Source organism: Mustela putorius, unplaced genomic scaffold, assembly GCF_011764305.1.
Source record: "Mustela putorius furo isolate JIRA1106 unplaced genomic scaffold, ASM1176430v1.1 tig00000095_pilon_pilon_pilon, whole genome shotgun sequence".
In the NCBI taxonomy this organism is placed as follows: domain Eukaryota; kingdom Metazoa; phylum Chordata; class Mammalia; order Carnivora; family Mustelidae; genus Mustela; species Mustela putorius.
Window position 1 is genome coordinate 22,892,452 of NW_025421280.1, and position 21,414 is coordinate 22,913,865.

Sequence of the window (21,414 nt, forward strand, 5' to 3'; positions counted from 1 at the left end):
TCCCTAACCTTGGACTTTAAAAAAGTGGTGGTAAATCATGCAGCCCATTAGAGCAAGCAGAGATCGAATGGCTCTTCTCAAGCAGACAGATGGAGAAGAAATGATCTGTCCAGCAGTTTAGACAGAGGGCTGGAGTCTGCCGTAGCTCATGGTAGGAGTATGGCATGTAGTTAAGTGACTTTTCTTGTAAGGCACATGAAACATGGTATGGGCTAGGGGCTGGGGACTCTGGAAGTAATGGACTATGAGCCAGTGAAACCCATTTGGACATCTTAACTCAGTTGTCTTCTATGTGATTTCTCTACCCCACCATCACCCCATCACAGAGAATACTAAAATAGCAAATTTATGGTTAAACATGTCCTTACTGTGCTATGTTTCATTCAGCCAGCCTTGAGGATTTCATTATGTGCTTTCAAAGGAAAAAACAAAACAAAACAACTTTCCACTCCTGACAGCCCGAGGTGGACAAAAGGTACAATTAACTTAGATACAAGAAACCTAAAACTAAACAATTAACATTCTTCCGGCTGTGTGTCCCTCTCCACACATATGTACACATGTTTGAGAGAGCCTCGCTGTAGCTGTGGTCAGCTCTCTCCTGATCTGAATCCATGGTTTGCTGGGGTCAAGGGACCTTTCACATTCCCACCTTCCACCTTGAGTTTCTTCCCCTCTCTTTCCATTAATTTAAATTCTCCCCCTCCTTCAGGTCCCTGCAAATTTATATTTTTTAAAAACTATATTAAAAATTTAAAAATGTATATGTTTATATATAATTTATATATATAATATTTGTTTGTTTGCTTAGGGCCTGAACTCATGACCTTGAGATCAAGACCTGAGCTGAGATTAAGAGTTGGATGCATAATCAACTGAGCCACCCAGGCGGCCCACCAAAATTTATATTTTTGCAACAAAAATGTCCTTGATCACTCCAGCCTGCTGTGATCTCTCTCCCTCCCTCCTCAGAATTCTTGTGGTGCTTACTCTTCTTGTCTTAATTGTTTACCTAGGACATTTCGTATTCTGTCTGTAGATTTTTTTATTCCCATATATTTTGTATTGTCTCCGTGTTGAGGGCAAGAGCCCTTTGATTGTTTTCTCTCTTTTTTTCAAAGATGCATCTTTTCACATTGAACAGTGACCGTGAGCTTGCAAGTGTTTGGGAGTTTTGTATTCTGTTCATGACCCATAGGTGGCACTCATGGAATACTGGATAGCGAGGAATTATACAGTGGACATCTGTCTGACACAGGCTACTAGTCTTTCTCTTCCAGTGGTGACTCAGATTAAAATGTCATTAAACACTTATTTGGCCCAGGACATTCCATAGTCCTCTAATTTTTGCTGTCATCCAGTTAATTAACATTCTTTTTTTTTTTTTAAAGACTTTATTTATTTATTTGACAGAGAGAAATCACAAGTAGGTAGAGAGGCAGGCAGAGAGAGAGAGAGGAGGAAGCAGGCTCCCTGCTGAGCAGAGAGCCCGATGCGGGACTCGATCCCAGGACCCTGAGATCATGACCTGAGCCGAAGGCAGCGGCTTAACCACTGAGCCACCCAGGCGCCCTGTCATCCAGTTAATTAAACCATAGATGTTTTCTTACAGAGGCACTTACCAGAATTTTCATGTTCTTTCTTGTAGGACCGTGTGACTTTTAGAAGAATCATAGTGAAAAACAATGCAAAAAAGAGAAGGATGTTTGAATCATTTATTGAGTCTGTGCCCCTCCTTAAATCACTAGAGGTAAAGTGTATTCAAATAAGAGTCTGTTTATGGAGATTTAAGATTTAAAACTATTAAATTTTTATATTGGATTATTTTAACCCATTTCTGTGTTGTTTAGATCTTGTGATTTTCCATTGAGATCTTTTCCTTGTAGTTTATGGGTATGTCCATTGTTTCAGGTGTCAGAACGAATGAAGATTGTGGATGTAATAGGAGAGAAGGTCTATAAGGATGGAGAGCGCATAATCACGCAGGTGAGCAGGTCCCTGTGCAGCGCTTTCCTTGAGAATCACCTCCTGAAGGATGGATATATCCCTTGTCCTCTCAGTTTGGTGGGAGCTCATGTTGCCAGCTGCTGGGACACACTTCCTACAGAGTCTTCTGAAGCCCATTGGCGTTCATGTCATAGACACATGCACATCTCTTGCTTCCATTTCCTTTTTGCTGGTTTCTTATGTTTGTTCTTTTGGACATCATTCTCTTCTAACCCTTGAGTAAGCTTTATCCATTGGTGATAAAGCCTGGAGAAGGTCTAAAGGTTGTGCCCTTTACCTTCTGTGTTTGGAACAAAGGTGCCCTCTTAGCTAATTCAGCATAAGCCAGGATCTTCAGTCTTCAGTGATTGACCATATTTCTAAATTGTCTTTAAAAAAAAAAAGAAGAAGAAGAAGATTTTATTTATTTATTTAACACAGAGAGAGATCACAAGTAGGCAGAGAGGCAGGCAGAGAGAGAGGAGGAAGTAGGCTTCCCGCCAAACAGAAAGCCCAACGTGGGGCTCGATCCCAGGACCCCGAGATCATGACCTGAGCCGAAGGCAGAGGCTTAACCCACTGAGCCACCCAGGCGCCCCATCTAAGTTGTCTTTAATGTTTCCTTTGTGCCTTTCTCTCATGTTATTTTTGGGTGCTGTAAGGCTCACCACACAGTGGCCTGGGTCATTGTGAGTATTGTGTAATAATTTTCCTTATCTACTATGCTTACGTCTTTAATTATATGTAATTAAAGGTGTAAACTTCTCTGCCTGTGGTTCTGGCAGGAACACTGACAAGACTCCTGGTTGGTTTGGGTTGGGTAATGTTTCCATCATGAACCCAGAGCTGGAGCTTGGAGGAGAAAAGACTCAGATTAGTCAAACCTAAGTCCTGAGCCCATCCCTAGGGCCAGTGGGTAGAGTTGGCCCAACCAGCCCTACAAGGACTAATTCAGGCTTATTATCACAGAAGGAGAGAGAGAAACTCCCAGAGAAAAAGGACTAACAAAAAAACTATGAGTGGCATCTCTAAATGCCTTTGTTTCCTGGGTACCCCTACTGTTAATAATTTCTTTAGTTAGAAATTAGTTTGATTCTCTATAGACATTTCTTAAGATACGCAAGTGGAACTAGATATAAGCACTATAATGAAGGAACACATGAGGCATCTGGGTGGCTCAGGTCATGATCCCAGAGTCCTGGGATCCAGTTCCGCATCAGGCTTCTTGCTCAGCGGGGAGTCTGCTTCTCCCTTACCCTGCCACTCCCCCTGTCTGTCCTCTCAATTTCTTTCTGTCTCTGACAAATAAATAAAATCTTTTTTTTTTTTCAAATAAATAAAATCTTTAAAAAAAAAAAAACCACATGAATGTCAGTGTTGGAATGTAGGAAAGGAAGTATTCCATATGGTTTTGTGGGGAAAATACCATTTGGGGCTGGGCTTAGAATAAGTGCAGCTTCAGTAGTTGAGGTCAGGAAAAGTTCTTTTAGGACAAAGGAACAGTATGAGCAAAAGCCTGTGGGTGTTAGCTATGTTCCAGGGCAGGTGTCCTGGTCTGTTAAGAATGTCAGGCTGAGTTGTAAGAATGGAACATGTTGACAGGTCGAATTTGCTTCTGAATCTGAGGTGCTTTAATTTACTCCCAAAGGACCCCTAGTTCATTCTGAAAGTCCCAGGCCCTCAGGATGTGTGCCAGGAGGTATGAGAAGCTGTGGTGTTTTCTGGAGTGTCTGTTCTCCAGAAACTAGGTGGTGGCACACTAGGAACACTAGGTGGTGGCACAGAACAGGCAAGAATTAGGATGATCTCAGCTTATTCTAGACCCCTTTCACCAGTGTCTCTAGATGGGGGGGTCTCCAAGTGAGGTCCCAGGAACAGCAACATCAGCATCATCTGGGAATTTGATAGGAATTGTTAAAAGTGCAAGTTCTTGGGAGTCAGAAACTACTGTTGTATGTTGTTCTGTTTGTTCCTTTTGGTCAGCTTTGTTACTATATATATATACACACACACACACACACATATATATATATGTAGAGACAGAGAGAGAGAGATTTCATTTATTTATTTGACAGACAGAGATCACAAGCAGGCAGAGAGGCAGGCAGAGAGAGAGGGGGAAGCAGGCTCCCTGCTGAGCAGAGAGCCCAATGTGGGGCTTGATCCCAGGACCCTGGGATCATGACCCAAGCCGAAGGCAGAGGCTCAACCCACTGAGCCACCCAGGCGCCCAACCTTCTTTTTCATTTTTAATTAATTTACCTTATTGTATTGGCTGGGTCCTCCAGTACAATATTGAATAGAAATGCTGAGAACAGACATCTTTGTCTTGTTACTGATCTTGTTATTGATCTTAGGAGGAAAGTATTTAATTGTTCACCATTAAATATAATGTAAACTGTAAGCTTCTTTATAAATACCGTTAATTGGGTTAGGGAAGGGTCCTTCTCTTCCTGGTTTTCTCAGTTTTTATCATAAAAAGATGTTAAATTTTGTCAGATGCTTTTGCCATTTTTATTGAGGTGCTCATATGGGTTTTCTTTTTTAGTTAAAAATAAGAATTACATTGCTTGACTTTTTTTTTTAAAGATTTTATTTATTTATTTGACAGAGAGAGAGCACAAGTAGGCAGAGAGGCAGAGAGAGAGAGGGGGAAGCAGACTCCCCACTGAGCAGAGCGCCTGATGTGGGGCTCGATCCCAGGACCCTGGGATCATGATCTGAGCCGAAGGCAGAAGCTTAACTCACTGGGCCACCCAGGCGCCCCTGCTTAACTTTCTTTAAAAGATTTTATTTATTTATTTGACAGAGAGAGAGATCACAAGTATGCAGAGAGGAAGGCAGAGAGGGGGGAAGCAGGCTCCCTGCTGAGCAGAGAGCCCAATTCGGGGCTCGATCCCAGGACCCTGGGATCATGACCTGAGCCGAAGGCCGAGGCTTTAACCCACTGAGCCACCCAGCCGCCCCATCCCTTTACTTTTTTTTAATATTGATTGAATTTTGAATATTAAACCAAGCTTCCATCCTGGAGTGAGCCCTACTTGGTCATGATATATTATCTTTTTTATTTATTATGGGATTTAATTTTTTTTAATTTTGGTTTTTTTTATTTGAAGATGTAATTGGCTTTATTAAATAATTACCTTATTAAGCAATAATAAATTAAGTATTAATTTACTAAGTGAATTAGGCAGCATCCCATCTAGCATGTAGTGGGTAACTCCCTTATTAAGGACTTCTCTGTTTGTTTATAAAGGATGTTGGACTCTAGTTTTCTCTCCTTGTGATGTCTTTTTTTTTTTTTTCTTTTTAAAGATTTTATTTATTTCACAGACAGAGATCACAAGTAGGCAGAGAGGCAGGCAGAGAGGGAAGCAGCCTCCCTGCTCGGAGCTCAGTCCCAAGACCCTGGGATCATGACCTGAGCCAAAGGCAGCGGCTTTAACCCACTGAGCCACCCAGGCACCCCCTCCTTGTGATCTCTTTGTCTGGTTTTGGTATCAGCAACACCTCCAAACAATTTTAATGTTTGCTAAAGTTTGAAAACCACTGATACAGACTATTCCAAGACTGGTAATGCCCTTGCACTAAGAATACTTGGTGGAAATGTTTGAGAAGAACTTTCAAAGATTTTTAAGAGGAAGGATGACACTATGAGAATTGTATTCTCAAAGCATAGTTCTGGCATCAGTGAAAAATGAATTGGCTTCAGCCTCATTGAGTAATGAGGAAGTGCAAATTAAAAACCACAGTGAGAAATATTTTTATACCTGTTAACTTGGCAAAAAGTAGGAATCTGAAAATTCCAAAATGCAGTAGGAAGTTTTATTCACCATTAATAGAATAACTTAGCTGAAACCCTTTTGAGAGAAATTTATCCTTATCCTGGAAAGCTGAATTTACTCTATAATCCAGAAATATATTTTCTAGGTATTTTCAGAGAAATATCCTTACACCTCATGAGTTCCTTCCTAGTCACAGCCCTCCTACCTCCCTTTCTGACCTTTATGGTAGTCATGTATTTACTTTCCTTTATAGTTTTGCCACTTAGGTATCCATCCTAAATAATACGGCCCCATCTTGCTATTTTTTAAAATTTCTACATTGGAATTAGAAAGTCGTCTTTTACTTGCATCTTCTTTTGCTCAGCATTCACCCACATTGCTGTATGCAGCTGTAGGTTGTTGGTGTGCTGTACAGTGTGTCAGTGTGTGAATAAACTGCTTCCCACTGCTGAGGGACATTAAGGGTGTTTCTAGTTTTTAGCTGTTATGAAGGAGGCCTCAGTGATTACATTGATCGGATTTTGAAATGTGAAAATAGACTTTTGTTGGTTAAGATAAACCAACTTGGTCATTGTGTGGTATCCTTTTCATATGTTGATGAATCCAGTTTCTTAATATTTTGTTTAAGATTTCATGGCTATATTCCCAAGTGAGGCTGATCTGTAATTTTCTTTTCTTATAGCAGCTTTGTCAGATTTTTATATCAGGATGTTAGACTTATAATGTAAGCTGGGATTCTGTTCTCTTCCTATTATCTGAGTTTGTATAAGACTAGAATTCCTTGGGTGGTTGTCTGTTAAGCATGTGGTTTTGACTTAGGTCATGAACCCAGGTCCTGGGATGGAGTCCCCCACTGGGCTTCCTGATCAGCGGGGAGTCTGCTTCTTTCTCTCCCTTATGCCTATTGCTCCCCCTGCTTGTGCATGTTCTCGCTCTCTCTCTCTCACTGTCAAATAAATAAAATCTTAAAAAAGAAAAAAGAAAAAGAAAAGGCTAGAATTTCTTGGTTATCTTAAGGAACTTACCAGTGTTTCTTTTGTAGGAAGATTTTTTACTACAGATTAAATTATTTTAATTGTTAAACTATTTATGCTTTCTGTTTCATCTTTGTCTAAAATTCAGTGTTATTGGCACAAATAATGTTCCTATGAAACCTTTTTTTTTAATTTTTGATTTAAATTTTCCTTAGTTAACATACAGTGCAAAATTAATTTCTGGAGTAGAATTCAGGGATTCATCACTTACATACAATCCCCAGTGCTCATCACAAGTGCCCTCCTTCCTGCCCATCCCCCATCTAGCCCATCTGTCCCCACCTCTGTCTCCATCAACTCTCCGTTCTCTTTCGTTAACAGTCTCTTACTGTTTATTTTCCTCTCTCCTTTCCTCCCACTCTTCCCAATATGTTCATCTGTTTTCTTTCTTAAATTCCACACATGAGTGAAATCATATAGTATTTGTATTCCTCTTATTTTGCTGAGCACAATACACTTTAGCTCCATTCATGTTGTTGCAAATGGCAAGATCTCGTTCTTTTTTCTTTCCTTTTTTTTTTTTTTTAAAGATTTTATTTATTTATTTGTAAGAGAGAGAGAGAGAGCGAGCACAGTCAAACAGAGTGGAAGGCAGAGTCAGAGGGAGAAGCAGGCTCCCTGCGGAGCAAGGAGCCCGATGTGGAACTCGATCCCAGGACGCTGGGATCATGACCTGAGCCAAAGGCAGCTGCTTAACCAACTGAGCCACCCAGGCGTCCCAGATCTCGTTCTTTTTTCATGGCTAATATTCCTGTGTGTGTGTGTGTGTGTGTGTATACCACATCTTCTTTATCCATTCATTGGTTGAACATTTAGGCTCTCTCCATAGTTTGGCTCTTATTGACAATGCTGCTATAAACATCGGGGTACACATACCCTTTTGAATCTGTATTATTATATCCCTTGGATAAATACCTAGTAGTGCAATTGCTGGGTCATAGAGTAGTTCTATTTTTAACTTTTTGAGGAACCTCCAAAACTTCTCCAGAGTGGCTGCACTAATTTGGATTCCCACCAACAGTTCAAGAGGGTTCTCCTTTCTCCACATCCTCACCAACACCTGTTGGCTCTTGTGTTGTTATTTTTAGCCATTCTGACAGGTGTGAAGTGGTATCTCATCGTGGTTTTGATTTCTATTTCCCTGATGATGAGTGATGTTGAGCATCTCTTCATGTGTGTGTTGGCCATCTGGATGTCTTCTTTGGAAAAGTGTCTATTCAGATCTTCTGCCCATTACTTAACTGGATTATTTGTTTTTTGGATGATACGTTTGATCAGTTCTTTATGGATTTTTGGATGCTAACCCTTTGTCCCATATATCTTCTCCCATTCCATAGGCTGCCTTCTAGTTTTGTTAATTGCTTCCCCATAACACCTTTTAAATATATACATCTAGAACGATGTTCCTATCTTCATTCCTGATACTGTTGTTTGTGCCTTTTTTTTTTTCTTGCTCAAGCTTGCAAGGGGCTTATCAATTCTTTCAGTCTTTTTGAAGAAACAGCTCTCACCTTTTATTAATCCTATTGAATATTTCTTTTTCCATTACTTTCTGTCTTTATCTTACTTCCTTTCTTCTGCTTTGATTTTGGTATCCCCTCCCCAATTCTCTTGAGTTGGTTGCTTAGCCATTTACTTTCTAGCCTTTCTTCTTTTTCCATCATGGCATTTTAAAAACTAGAAGCTTCGGGGCACCTGGGTAGCTCAGTTGGGTTAAGCTTCTGCCTTCGGCTCAGATCATGATCTCAGGGTCCTGGGATCGAGCCCCGCATCGGGCTCTCTGCTCAGCGGGGAGCCTGCTTCCCCCCCCCCCCCCCCCCCGCCTATCTCTCTGCCTACTAGTGATCTCTCTCTCTGTCGAAAAAATAAATAAAATCTTTAAAACAAAAACAAAACAAAACAAACAACAACAACAAAAAAAAAACAAGAGCTTCCCCAAATCCCTAAAGATCGGTGGTGATGGTCAACATTTAGAAACTGCTGCCTGAAGTTCCTCTTTACAGTTGTGCTCTGACTGCTGTGGCTCTTTAGCACCAACATGCCACTAGCCCCTTCCTGCAGACCAGCTGTTCTTTACATGTGAATGTGCCTGAGGGTGGGAGCCTCGCTTAGTGCAGGTGTCCAGTTAGGGCCCAGATGCGATCAAAAGAACAGAAGCCACCACCTGTTGCAGAGGCTGGTGGGATGCTAGTGTACATTTCAGCCTGTCTCTGGGTGTTCTCTAGACCATATGTGCTGGCAGGGGAGCCTCTCGCGAGCTGCTCCCTTCAGAGTTTCTCTTATTATAGCCTTACACATTTTTAAAAAGGTTTTATTAATTAGTGAGAGAGAGAGAGAGCACGAGAACAGGGGTGAGGGGCAGAGAGAGCTAAGCAGACTCCCTGTTGAGCAGGGACTCGATCCTGGAACTTGATCCCGGGACTCCAGGATCATGACCTGAGCCAAACACAGACACTTAACCCACTAAGCTACCCAGGCGCCCACCCTCCATAGACTATTTTCATCATTCATGGTTTTATTTTAAATTTTTCTTCTTAAATTGTTTGTAAACTATGATAATCCTTTCTGGTGATATATTAGCAAATTACTAAAATTAAAAGCATCAGAGATGGTACTTCCTCTGGTCTAGAGAAAGAGAAGAGCTTTTTTACCTAAGCAAGCCTATTAGTCCACGTGGTCTTGCTAATAATTCCTTCCCATCTCCTCTCAGTTTTGAATCCACCAGCTATTCCCTCACCTCCTATGGCAAAGTTATTTACCTTTTGAGCATCTGAGGGAACTCATCTGTAAAATGGGATAGCAGTAGTACCAACTTTATTGACTTCTCAGGTGATTATGTGAAGCAGTGTACATGCAGTGCTCTCCAGCATGCCTGCTGGGAGTAAGCACACAGCACCGTTAGCAGATTCTATTTTATTTGGGCTCCCTGTTCATCAAACTCATTCTTTCGATCCTGTAGAAATGCCCGAGTCACTCACATTCCTCCACTGGCTCTGTTTTTACTCCAGCAACCAGCTTATCCCTTTCACAGGCAGGCATATGCAAAGTGTGGGCTCGCAAGGTGGACTGGCAGGAGCCAGACACAAAAGGCAATGTATGATTCCGTTTACATGAAGTTAAGGAACAGCCTTCCTTTCCTTAACAGAAGTTAAGGAAAATTGCAAGGACAGAAGTCAGAAACAGTTACCTAATAGTGAAGTCATGGTGGTTTTGACTGCAAAACACTCTGTAGGGTGGAGGCCAGAAAGATTTTCTGTTTTGATCGAGGGGGCGGTCACACAGGTGCATACATGTGTGAAAGTTCATTGGGCTGAAGCCTTGAAAAATGAGCACATCCATCCTAACAAACAAAAAGAGCTCAGGCACCACCCTTCACCACCTGTCCCTTCTTTGGCTTATGGCTACCACTCACCCCACTCTCGTCTTGGTCACCAGAATGTTTCCACACATGTGAATCATTACTACTCTTGACCTCCCAGTAGTACTGAACACTGGTAATCACATCTTCCTTTATGAAACTCTTCTTGGACCTAGAAACCACTCTTCCTGCTGGTGATCCTGCCTCTGGATCCCCCTGAGTTTCCTTCAGCAACTCCTGTCAGGGAGTTAATTTGTGTAATTCTACAATTTCATGCTGATTTGGCCTGTTGGGTACAGGGTACCTATCCGACACAACAGCACAGAAACCCATGACCCCCCTTTACAGAGCTGTGGCTTCTACTCACATGGAGCGATGATTGTTATGTAGTGAACTGAGACTAGACTCACTCAGGAATGGCGGCCTCCACCTTAGGGTGTCCACTTGGAGTTCTCTGCGGCCATCAAAGTTGAAGTCTTATGAAAATTCACAAGTATAGATTCTTCTGAAGACATAAGATGCACATGGAATGAAGACACAGGATTAGTACTGAATTACCCAGCCTAGATGATTGTTGCTCCAGATGCTACGAGAGAGAGGTCGGAGACGGAATTCCTGAACTCTTGCCTCATTGTAGCCTTTGCTCAGGTTTTACCACCTTGATGAAACTCTGCGGTATACTGTAGCCATCTCCTCCCCCAGCCCTCCAGACCCCACAGTGCCTGCTCTGCTTTCTCCCCTGAGTACTTAATTGCCTTCGGACACAACAGTATCATTTGCTGATTCACCATGTTGATTGTTTATAGTTTGTTTGCCCTTTCAGACTGTGATTTCTACAAGGGTAGGGATATTTGTTTTGTCCACGGATGCGTCTCACATGCCTAGAACAGTGCCTTGGCACATAGTAAGTACTTAATTACTTGTTGAAATACCTGAAGGACTGGTTCAGCCAAGTGGTTTAAAATCCAAGCAAGCAAAAGAAAAGCCTGAAACTCGCAAGAGTGACATCAACCCACATCAAAGTACCTCCCTCACCAAGACAGGGCTTTATCCAGACCCAGGCTGTCCTCCCGAGGTGCTGCACTTGATGTTCCGGATTATCCCTGGGCCCCAAGCTCAGGGGTAGCCAGGAGTCACCTTGATATTTTCTTTTTTTTAAAGATTTATTTTTTATTTATTTGACAGAGAGATCAGAAGTAGGCAGAGGGGCGGAAGCAGGCTCCCTGCCAAGCAGAAAGCCCAATGCAGGGCTCCATCCCAGGACCCTGAGATCATGACCTGAGCCGAAGGCAGAGGCTTAACCCACTGAGCCACTCAGGCACCCCCACCTTGATATTTTCTATAGCAGTCTTGCCTCCTGGTCCCCCTGCGCCCCCTCCCCTGGTCACAGGTTTCAATAGCAGACTGACCTGAGCAGCAGCAGCAGTGATCTGTGTGCCGCCTGGGCATGCTCATGGGGAGAAATGTGACTATTCCATGTTAGGAAGTGAGAGACATGCGTCAGTTGTAGTTGGACTGATAGTCCCAGTGACCAGGATCCTCTGGTTTTGTGCTGAATTTGTCAGCCCTTGGTTAATTTGTAGATCTGGCAAATAAATACAAATCAAGGCAACGAGAAAATGATGTGTCTCTCGCCAATACATATGTATAGCTCTAATGACCTTCTGTCCCTTTCTAGGGCGAAAAGGCTGATAGCTTCTACATTATAGAGTCTGGTGAGGTGAGCATCCTGATCAGAAGCAAGGTGAGTCTCTGTGTGATGGTGCAAGTTCTGTCAGGTGCGTGCCCAGAAAGTAGCTGCTGGCTTTAAATAATGTGAAGTGTGTCTAGTGTAACAAACCATCATTCTGTGAGGTATGTGACTGGCAAAGACCCACGTGTAAGAACCTCCAGTGGTGGGGACTTGGTGCATTTCTGCTTGTTCCTATTGCCTTTGCCTCTGTGGCATCATTAACATGAGAAATACTGGCCTACAAATCAGTAAGAAAAAGATAAACTCCATAGTCGAAAGTGAAGGAATTATATGATAAAGGCATACACGTGGGTGTTGAATATGAAAAAAGCTTCCTTTCTAGAGCACTGGGAGGAGGTTTGTAGGACCAGTATTACTGTGCCATTTCATGGATGGGTGAGGCCTGGAAAACTGATGGCCAGTAGGTGGGAGGAGTGGTCTTCATCATAAATCCATCGTCACCAGATTTCCCTATTCCAATTTTTTTTTTAAGAATGTAGAATTTGTTAAAATAGTTAAATATAATTCTAACCTAATATGAAACCTTTTAAAGAATATCTTTAGTAAAAGTTAAATATGGAGAAAGAAAAACATGATTACCGCCTCTGTTAAAAATAGATTTAAAAATATTAAATCTCTATTAAAGATAGATCTGTTTCACATGAAACAATAGACTGAAACATCTATGGTCTTTTACTGATTGTTTTTGGACTAGTGATAGATGTTAGTACATTTCTCAAATACTCATTGGCACCTTCTGATCACGGATTAGTATTAGGTATGTGGGACCAGCAGCACTGTGGCCCTGGGTTTGGGGGAGCTCCTTAGGAATCCAGAGGCTTGGCCTCTGCCCTAGAACCCTGAGTGAGAATCCGCATTATAACAAATCCCCCAGGGGGCTGGCATTCATGTGACCGTGTGGTAACTGCTACTCTAAAGAAGGAACTAGGTGGGCACAAACTGCAGTCCTAGAGAATGCTACGGTAATTGGAAGGAGATTGTTGGCTCTGATGGAGCAGGTCAGCTTTGGAGCAAACAGGTTGGGGCAGAAGTGTAAAGGGAATTATCTGCATGTAACCCAAAGTGACTCTTAGAGATTGAGACTAATTCTTACCAGTAATTCTCAATAATTCTTTCCTGAGATTATTGCTTAGCTTAGCAGATGAATTTGTTTAAAAAAAAAAAAAAAGAGAGGAAACACTAGATATTACATAAAATATGCCACATTATTTTCTGTAATTTGATAAACACAAATTATAACCTGCTTGATTTCTTTTTTTTTTTTTTTAAGATTTTATTTATGTGTGAGAGAGAGCACAAGTGGAGGGGCGTAGGGAAAGGGAGAAGCAGAATACCCATTGAGCAGGGACCCCGATGTGGGGCTCCATCCCAGGATCCCAGGATCATGACTTGAGCTGAAGGCAGACGATTAACCAACTGAGCCAGCCAGGCACCCCCCTTGCTTGATTTCTTAATACAGAGTTAAACCGCTAAATATCCAGGTTGAACATTATAAAGAAAAGTTTTTAGTCACTCGGCTCTTCTAAAAATATGTGTGCGGTGTTGGAGGGAACCATTAACTTAAGAAGCATATAGTACCTAAAAAGATTTGTTACTATATTGCTCAAGAAAGGCATGTTCAAGGAGTAACCCAGGATTGTGACTTTACCTAAGAGAAACGTTGACATCATTCAGCAGGAATTAGCAAAAGTAGAAGTAGAAGTCAGCATCTACCAAAAGGACAGCATTCTTTTATATATATATATATAATGTAAATGTATATAATATATTTAAAAATATATGTATTTTATGTTAATATATAATTGACACTATAGTATGATCATATATATCGACATAATATATATATGTTATAATACATACATATTTTTTTCCTTTGGAAGATAAATATAAAACCTTCCAAAGAAAATGGTCTGCTCCTTGCCTCTCGATAGTTAGCCATTAACTGAACAGTGTTGGGGCTTGGATGAAGCCCCAGGTAAAAGCCAACTCCTCTAATTAAACCAGAGTGCTGAGATGAATTAGCCTGTGCAGTGTACATGGTACAGTTAGTGCCTCCGCAAAGTGAATTTCTCAGTAATTTTAAGTGTCCTGAGAAGGGAATGGAAGTGCATGTAACTGGACGTGCTCAGCTTTGATTCTGAAATCAGCCTAGGTCATGTCTTCCATCTGCTCTAGACTAAAGCCAACAAGGATGGCGGGAACCAGGAGGTTGAGATTGCCCGTTGCCACAAGGGGCAGTACTTTGGAGAGCTTGCGCTGGTCACCAACAAACCTAGAGCTGCTTCGGCTTATGCAGTGGGAGATGTCAAATGTTTAGGTAAGAAAAATAAATTCTTCTTGCACAAATACTTTTTTTCCCAACATGCGATATATTTTTTTCTCTCAGAAAGCCTCAACTCATTTCACCAGTTCTCACACACATCGAGGCTTGAACAGTCTGTGGGACCAGCTAAAAATGGGCGGATGTACCCCTTGAGCAAACACTGCTGAGCACTGAGTGAGGATAGCCTGTGACGGGCAGTCTCGGAGGCAGGTGTCCGGGGCTCCATCGGGACAGAGTGAATAGGTGCTGTCGGGCTCTGCAAAGTCGCAGACAGAGGATAGAGTCCGGCTGCCCTCACAGAGACACACCCATCCTTCCCCAGCGCCCAGCCTCCCCTAGTCTGGTTCCCTAAGGTGAACTGGTATATGTGAGAAAAGGTTTGGGTGAGGGAAGTGACTTGAATTATTGGTGTAGAGAATTCATTCTCTCTCGCGCCTCTTTTTAACAACGCAGTGATGGATGTACAAGCATTTGAGAGGCTTCTGGGGCCCTGCATGGACATCATGAAGAGGAACATCTCCCACTACGAGGAACAGCTGGTGAAGATGTTTGGCTCCAGCCTGGATCTGATTGACCCCGGGCAGTAGGTGTGCCACACCCCAGAGCCTTCTCAGTGTGACACCAAAACCTTCCGGTCAGCCACAGAACACACACACAAGACAGACACGACAGAACCGTTCCTGCTGTTGCCCCCGCCACTGCCATTGCTATGGCCGTGGGCATTTAGAAAACTTGAAAGTCAGCACTAAAAGATGGGCAGAGGTTCAACCCACACCTCCTCCACTTTGCTTCTGAAAGCCCATTATTAGACCACTCATAATGATTATTCCAACCCAGCTGTCACATCTTTGGTTCAAAATGGCATGTCTCTCCAACAATTTAAGTGCCTGATACCAAGTCCACAGCGTCATCATGTTCCTTTCCTCTCTGGCTGCTACTGTTGCTGTTGAAAGTCATCACAGGTCTGCACAGACCCGTGCTTAACTGTAGACTCCCGCCCCTGATCTTTCTCGAGGGAGGAAATGTTGTAGCCCTTGATCTTCTCATTTGTCCTTTGAGAAAGTCCACATATGTTCACACTTGTAGTTCGGTTTTACAGTAGAAGATGGCGGCAGGTAGTATGAGGTCTGTGGGCCTGAGGCCCTGTACTGTCACAAGACAGCTGTGCCCGTGACAGCTGTCTCCAAACTCCCAGCGATGCTGAGGGAAAGGCCCTACCCCAGGGCTTAGCGGGTCAGCACCCCAGAGCACTGATTGGTCGTGAGGACCTGTGTTAAAGCAAAAAATCTGGGTTCAACACATTCTTCAGGTATTAGAGAGCCAGGGAAGTTTTTCTGGGTTGGGGGTTTTGGTTTGTTCTGTTTTGTTTTAGTAGATTTTATTTTGTTTTATTTAATCTCTGTGTGGTTTGCCTGAGTGAACTACTGTCCATTTCTGAGGAGCCTGGGTCTGGATGTGCCATCACTTTATCTGACCCAAATACTTCCCTGGGCAACTCCTGCCATCTTGTTTCCAGTTGCCCCACCAGCCAATAATGGCAGTGTGCCAGCAAGAGGTCATACTACAAAGAGAGCCCTTTCCTTCTACTCCAGTGTTGTTACCAACTTTGCTGTTGAACTATCAATTTTTAAACTCTTTAAAGAAGAAGCAGCTATTTTTTTGAAATTTAAAAAAATGTTATTTCTGTATGTAGGGAACTCCTGTTGGACCTATTCATATGCTTCAGTGTGTCAGCTGACTCGGGCATTCATCCTGAAGATCAATTCTTTGTTTTTAAAAATCGAATCCTTTACCATTTCATAGAATTACTGCAAAGAGCTAGTTCTAATTAAGGTGTTGGGATATTTGGGGTTTCAGTTATTAACCCCATAGGAAAGTAAATTAGCTTGTATTTCAAAGCTTTTTAACCTTTTAATTATATCAAGCAGAATTCTGATGAATTATCTCAACTAGATATATTTCAGGATGAATGACTTAGAACCAGATGCTACCAGAGATCCTAAGAGCAGTATGAAGTTTGCATAGAGATGAATTTGAATATTGTAGCCAAGTTTATATTAAAGCAAGAGGCCCTTTCCAGTATGATTTACTTTTTAAACTTGCATAACTCAGTAAATCCCTGAGAGACTGCATGCTGGGGCTTGAGTCATTCCTGTTGTAGGATAACGATGGAGCCCACATGGTCACTTCCATTCTCCACGGAAGCCAGGCTCTCTGCTTTTTGCCATGGACTGTGCAGTGGAGAGATTTCCAGAGTGGTGACTCACCACAACCTTGGTCAAAGTCTCCCTTTTTCTTGTGTTCTGTGAAGTGAAAGCAGGAGACTGCCTTCAGACTGCCCTAGCGAGGTAACCTGCATTGCAGCTCCCAGCATCATGAAAGGTTGTAACTAATGCTCCAAAATAGGCAGCTAGCGCTGGGAAAGCCCATGTGGTTTTCTTCCCACGATTTTCCAAGGTTATTCTTTCTAGGGCGTTGTTTTAGTATCAAATAAGTTAAGAAAGCAGATCTTGTACTTTAGCAGACAAGAATCACACCTGTTTCGTCCAAAAGTAGCAAGTATATGGAGCTTTAGGGGTGTCACAGAGGCCTAGCCCAAACTACGCAAGGACTCTGTTTAAACACTGAGCAGATGCTCCCGTGTACCCCCCATGCCAGCATCAGTCAGGGCCGGCTGGGCGCCTCGTGTCCTGAGTCACTCCTCCAGGCTGTTAGGCATGGGCCTTCTCATGCGGCCTTCTTGCACATCCCAGTTCAGTCTTCCCCCTCACAGAAGCCTCTTTGATACCCCCAATTCACTGATGGTCGCTGTTTTACAGAGTAGAAGTCATCCAGGTTTAAGCCCTCCAGCTCTAACTACAGACTGACGTACGGATCACGAGTCCAGACCCTCACTGCATACAGGGCCCCTTGGGGGTCTGGCTTGAGGAAGGAAGACTTTAAAGGGACCAGCGTGAGTGAAATAGTGCCAGGAGTCCGACAGTGTTCCGGTCTCTTCACAGCGTGGGGAATCTGAGGTGGCAGACCAAGTTCGACTGAGGGCTCTGGTGTCTACATTATGCCCGGCAATCCCTGCACTTTTGGTTGGGCCTTGAGCGGAGGTGTGTGTTGGGAAGAGATCCTTTTTATGTTGTTCTCTTCCGTGGGTTAGAGCTTCATGCCGTCTTTCCTGGCTTTGCTGTGGATTTGGGGTAGTGGAAAATACTCCTTGAGCCTTGACGCCCAACCTATAGTATTATCCTTCTTTCTAAGCCCAGTTTATTATGCCCACCCTCTTCATTTGGTCGTAGTCTCTGAAGAAGGGCGTCATGTGTGCTGTCCTCTTAGTTGACAGTCTCACATATAATTGTAGTAGGTTCTCAGAAGTCAGAGTGCAGCTTTTCTTTGAGCAGTTTAATGAGTGAATTCAGCAGCAAAGTGGCAAGAAGTGGTTCTCCGGCCCGGAGAGGTCATGTCCATCCTCTTAATGCCCAGATTCTCTGCTCACAATGGTAGTCAGTGAGAGGTGCCACTGGTGCCCAGCGGCACCCTGGGTACAAAGCATTTCCATGTCAAGTCACAGTGTACAAACAGCCTTCTCTCATTTAGAAAAAGTGAAAGAGCATTTTTGCACAGAGAAAAAGGAAAAAGACCCATGAATGTCATCTTTTATCTTTTGTTTTCGGTTGGCTGATGTTGGAATTTTTGTTCTTGACATACATTTGTAAACCAGTCTTGCCAAGATACAAGTTGTTTTGGTTTTTCACTACAATTACCTCTTGTTCCTCCTGTCTTGACTGCTGACGTTCCTCAATGATTCTAATGTCTATTTTATGGGAAGCAGCCTTCCCCTGTGGGTTTCCTTTTACACACTGCAGGGCTATCTTTATACTTTAAAAAAAAAAAAAAAAAGAAAAAAAAATTCTGTCACTAACCTCATGGGGGATTTGCAGAAAACCATTTAGCCCACCTTGAGCAAAAGGTAGATTTCCTCATTTTTTTCTTAAGCTCATTGTAATAAAGGAGATCTAATTCAGCATTATTATGCTACCTCAAAGGTAAAATGTTTTAAGGTCTTTTTTTGGTCCTGAGTTCTACACATTGTGTTTGAAATGTCTTTCAATTGGAATTGTTTTTAAATCATTGGGGACAATCTTATTTTAACCGTTTTACACTTGTATATTAATCTCAGAAGAATAAGTGATTAGAAAGTGATCAAGTCTTGCTCTGTAGTATTGAACATATAATTAAATCATTGTTTGCCATAAACAAGGTTGGGTTTTTTAAAAGGAAACTCTAGGGCTCGGCTTTGCTCTTGGTTAATAAAGGCTGACAAATCATGTCTGACTTTTTGGTGTGGCCCTGTGTTGTTTGTCCTCTCATTTTAGGGTTCCAGGCCATCATAGTACTCATCTGGCAGATACATTGCTGGGACTGGGATGTGAGCTCTTGAAAATTAGATAGGAGGCCTGGACATGTGTGTTAGGGTTCTCCAATAAGAACCAATAAGGAATGTGTCTCCGTGTGTGTGTCTTTGTGTGTGTGTGTGTTTGTAAAGAAATTTATTATAAGAAATTGGCTTATGCAGTAATGGAGCAGGCAGGTCTCAAGATCTGCAGGATGAGTTGGCAAACTGTAGACCAATAATTTCATTCCAGTCTAAATGTGAAGGGTTGAGAACCGTAAGAGCTGATAGAGTAGTTCCTTTTAGAAAGTTAGCAGACTGGAAGCCCAAGAAGAACCAATATCTCAGTTTGAAGGCAGTCAGGCAGGAAAATTCTCTTACTCAAGAAAGAGTCCTTTTGTTATGGTTGGACCTTCAGCTGATTAGATGAGGCCCACCCACACTGGAGAGGGCTATGTGCTTTACTCAGCCTACTGATTTAAATGTTGAGCTCATCCCAGAACACCCTTACAGAAACTCCCAGAACAATGGCTGACCAAATATCCCCGCCCCATGGCCCAGTCAAGTTGACACATAAAATTAACTGTCCTAGGGGCACTCAGTCAGGTAAGCTTCTGACTCTTGATCTCAGCTCAGGTCTTGATCTCAGGGTCATGAGACTGGGCATGGAGTCTACTTAGAAACTAAAAAATTTAGGGACACCTGGGTGGCTCAGTTGGTTAACCATATGACTCTTGATTTTTGGCTCAGTTCATGATCTCAGGGTCATGAGATTGAGTCCCACATTGGGCTCCACATTGGGTGTGGCTTAGGATTCTCTCTCTCTTCCATTCCCTCTGCCCTACCCCCACTCACATGCTGTCTCTCTAAAATAAATAAAATCTTTAAAAACAAACTTAAAAATTTAAATTTTTAGGGGCGCCTGGGTGGCTCAGTGGGTTAAGCCGCTGCCTTCGGCTCAGGTCATGATCTCAGAGTCCTGGGATCGAGTCCCGCATCGGGCTCTCTGCTTGGCGGAGAGCCTGCTTCCCTCTCTCTCTCTTTCTCTGGCTGCCTCTCCGTCTACTTGTGATTTCTCTCTGTCAAATTAATAAATAAAATCTTTAAAAAAAAAATTTAAATTTTTAAAAAATTAACTATCCCAGCATGGTATTTGAGTTGTCGGGTCTGCTGTGGAAGGGCGTCAAGTCTGTGCCTTTCCAGGATAGATAAACTCCCCAGTGAAGCCCAGCAGACAGCATCTCTGTCTGACAAGATTACTTCTATCATTTCCTTCTCAGTAGCATGGCTATCACGAGAAGGAGCAATGACTCTGTGATAACCTTGTGTATCTAACGTTTCTTTCCCAGTGACCAAAAGAAGCTGTTTGGCAAAATCATGTTCCCGTTTAATCTTGCTTAACCTGGTAGTACAAAAGAGTCAAGTAGGGGGTGAACATTTGAGATAGCCCACAGAGCTCAAGAAACTGGTAGCTGAGCTGTCTCAAAGCCAAACAGGCCTTATTTCGAGGCTTTAAAAATTAAATACGACTTGGGGCACCTGGGTGGCTCAGTGGGTTAAGCCTCTGCCTTCAGCTCAGGTCATGATCCCAGGGTCCTGGGATCGAGCCCCACATCGGGCTCTCTGCTCTGCAGGGAGCCTGCTTCCTCCTCTCTCTCTGCTTGCCTCTCTGCCTACTTGTGATCTCTGTCAGATAAATAAAAAAAAAAAATCTAAAAAAAATAAAATAAAATAAAAAAATTAAATATGACTTGGCTTTTGTAGTTTTAGTGGTGGTATCACTATGAACAGTTAAGAAGTGCCAGGACAACAATAAGATCATGTCCACAGTCTCAGCCTCAAAGGGTTCATGTGACATGAGGACTTTGCCTTCTTGTATGTTCTGTACTTATCCTCAGTGATCTTAGAGCATCTATTTTATAATAACAGAATTAAACCAGTTTATTTACATCGTGATTAAGGAATCTGTGTTTGTTTCACAAGGCCTCGTGTTAAGTATGAATTTTGCTTCCTTTACCCATACCCATCCTCTCTGTGGACAACTGCCCCATCACAGATGATGGCACGGATACTGTTACCTCGCTATTCAGGGATATGCAGATAAAATGCTGGGTGTAGACCAGGAACTTACTGAGCAATGACTTGTGAATTTAGATGAGTATTATCCAATTTCTGAATTAGAATGTCAGAAATGAGTTATTCATGCATTGAATAAATTTTTTTTAAGGATTTTATTTGAGAGAGTGAGAGCAAGCACAGGGATGGAGGGGCAGAGGGAGAAGCAGACTCTCCCCTGAGCAGGGAGCCTGACATGGAGCTTGATCCTGGGACTCCAGGATCATTACCTCGGCTGAAGGCAGTTACTTAACTGACTGAGCCACCCAGACACCCCTCATGGAGCAAATTCTGATGACCTCCTATGGACATTCCTGACACTGTGGTTTTTTGTTTTGTTTTGTTTTAAAATTTTTATTTCTTTGAGATACAGAGAACAGGATCCAGGGGGTAGAGGGCGAAGGAGAAGCAGGCTCCCCAATGAGCAAGTAGCCCAACGCAGGGCTCCATGCCAGGACCCTGGGATCATGACCTGAGCCAAAGGCAGACATTTAACCAGCTGAGCCACCCAGGCACACCATGACACTGTTTAAACCACAGGAATTATCAAGAATGATACTGAGGTCCACGAGGGCATTCTGGACCTTTCTTCTGATGACGGAGCTTATCCTCCATGTTTCTGGACTCACATAGACAGCAGCCCTGTTCTCCTATTTCAAGGATGATCATGCGCCCA

General features: G+C 42.7%; 1 protein-coding gene and 1 long non-coding RNA gene across 8 annotated transcripts in view; one reads left to right on the plus strand and one right to left on the minus strand.

Moving 5' to 3' along the window:
* PRKAR2A (protein kinase cAMP-dependent type II regulatory subunit alpha) overlaps positions 1–21,414 on the plus strand; it is a 146,769-nt gene that overhangs the window by 90,738 nt on the left and 34,617 nt on the right. Inside the window, exons 7-12 of one of the 2 annotated variants that reach the window (XM_045080208.1) lie at positions 1,649–1,750; positions 1,912–1,986; positions 11,842–11,907; positions 14,092–14,233; positions 14,693–14,826; positions 17,059–18,565. In XM_045080208.1, the coding sequence (XP_044936143.1) occupies positions 1,649–1,750; positions 1,912–1,986; positions 11,842–11,907; positions 14,092–14,233; positions 14,693–14,826 (519 nt within the window). In that variant the 3' untranslated portion in view covers positions 17,059–18,565. Of the gene's footprint in view, positions 1–1,648; positions 1,751–1,911; positions 1,987–11,841; positions 11,908–14,091; positions 14,234–14,692; positions 14,827–17,058; positions 18,566–21,414 lie in introns of those variants that run through there. The other variant, XM_045080211.1, reaches the window with a different exon arrangement.
* The window catches only part of LOC106006624, a 32,400-nt gene continuing 12,966 nt past the window's right edge, over positions 1,981–21,414 (minus strand). For 2 of the 6 annotated variants that reach the window (XR_006606823.1, XR_001180824.2), the window contains exons 5-6: positions 10,574–10,668; positions 1,981–2,375 (exon numbers count right to left, since the gene is read on the minus strand). This is a non-coding gene — a long non-coding RNA (uncharacterized LOC106006624). Of the gene's footprint in view, positions 2,376–9,564; positions 10,669–21,414 lie in introns of all 6 variants that reach the window. The other 4 variants (XR_006606830.1, XR_001180826.2, XR_006606829.1 and 1 more) reach the window with 4 other exon arrangements.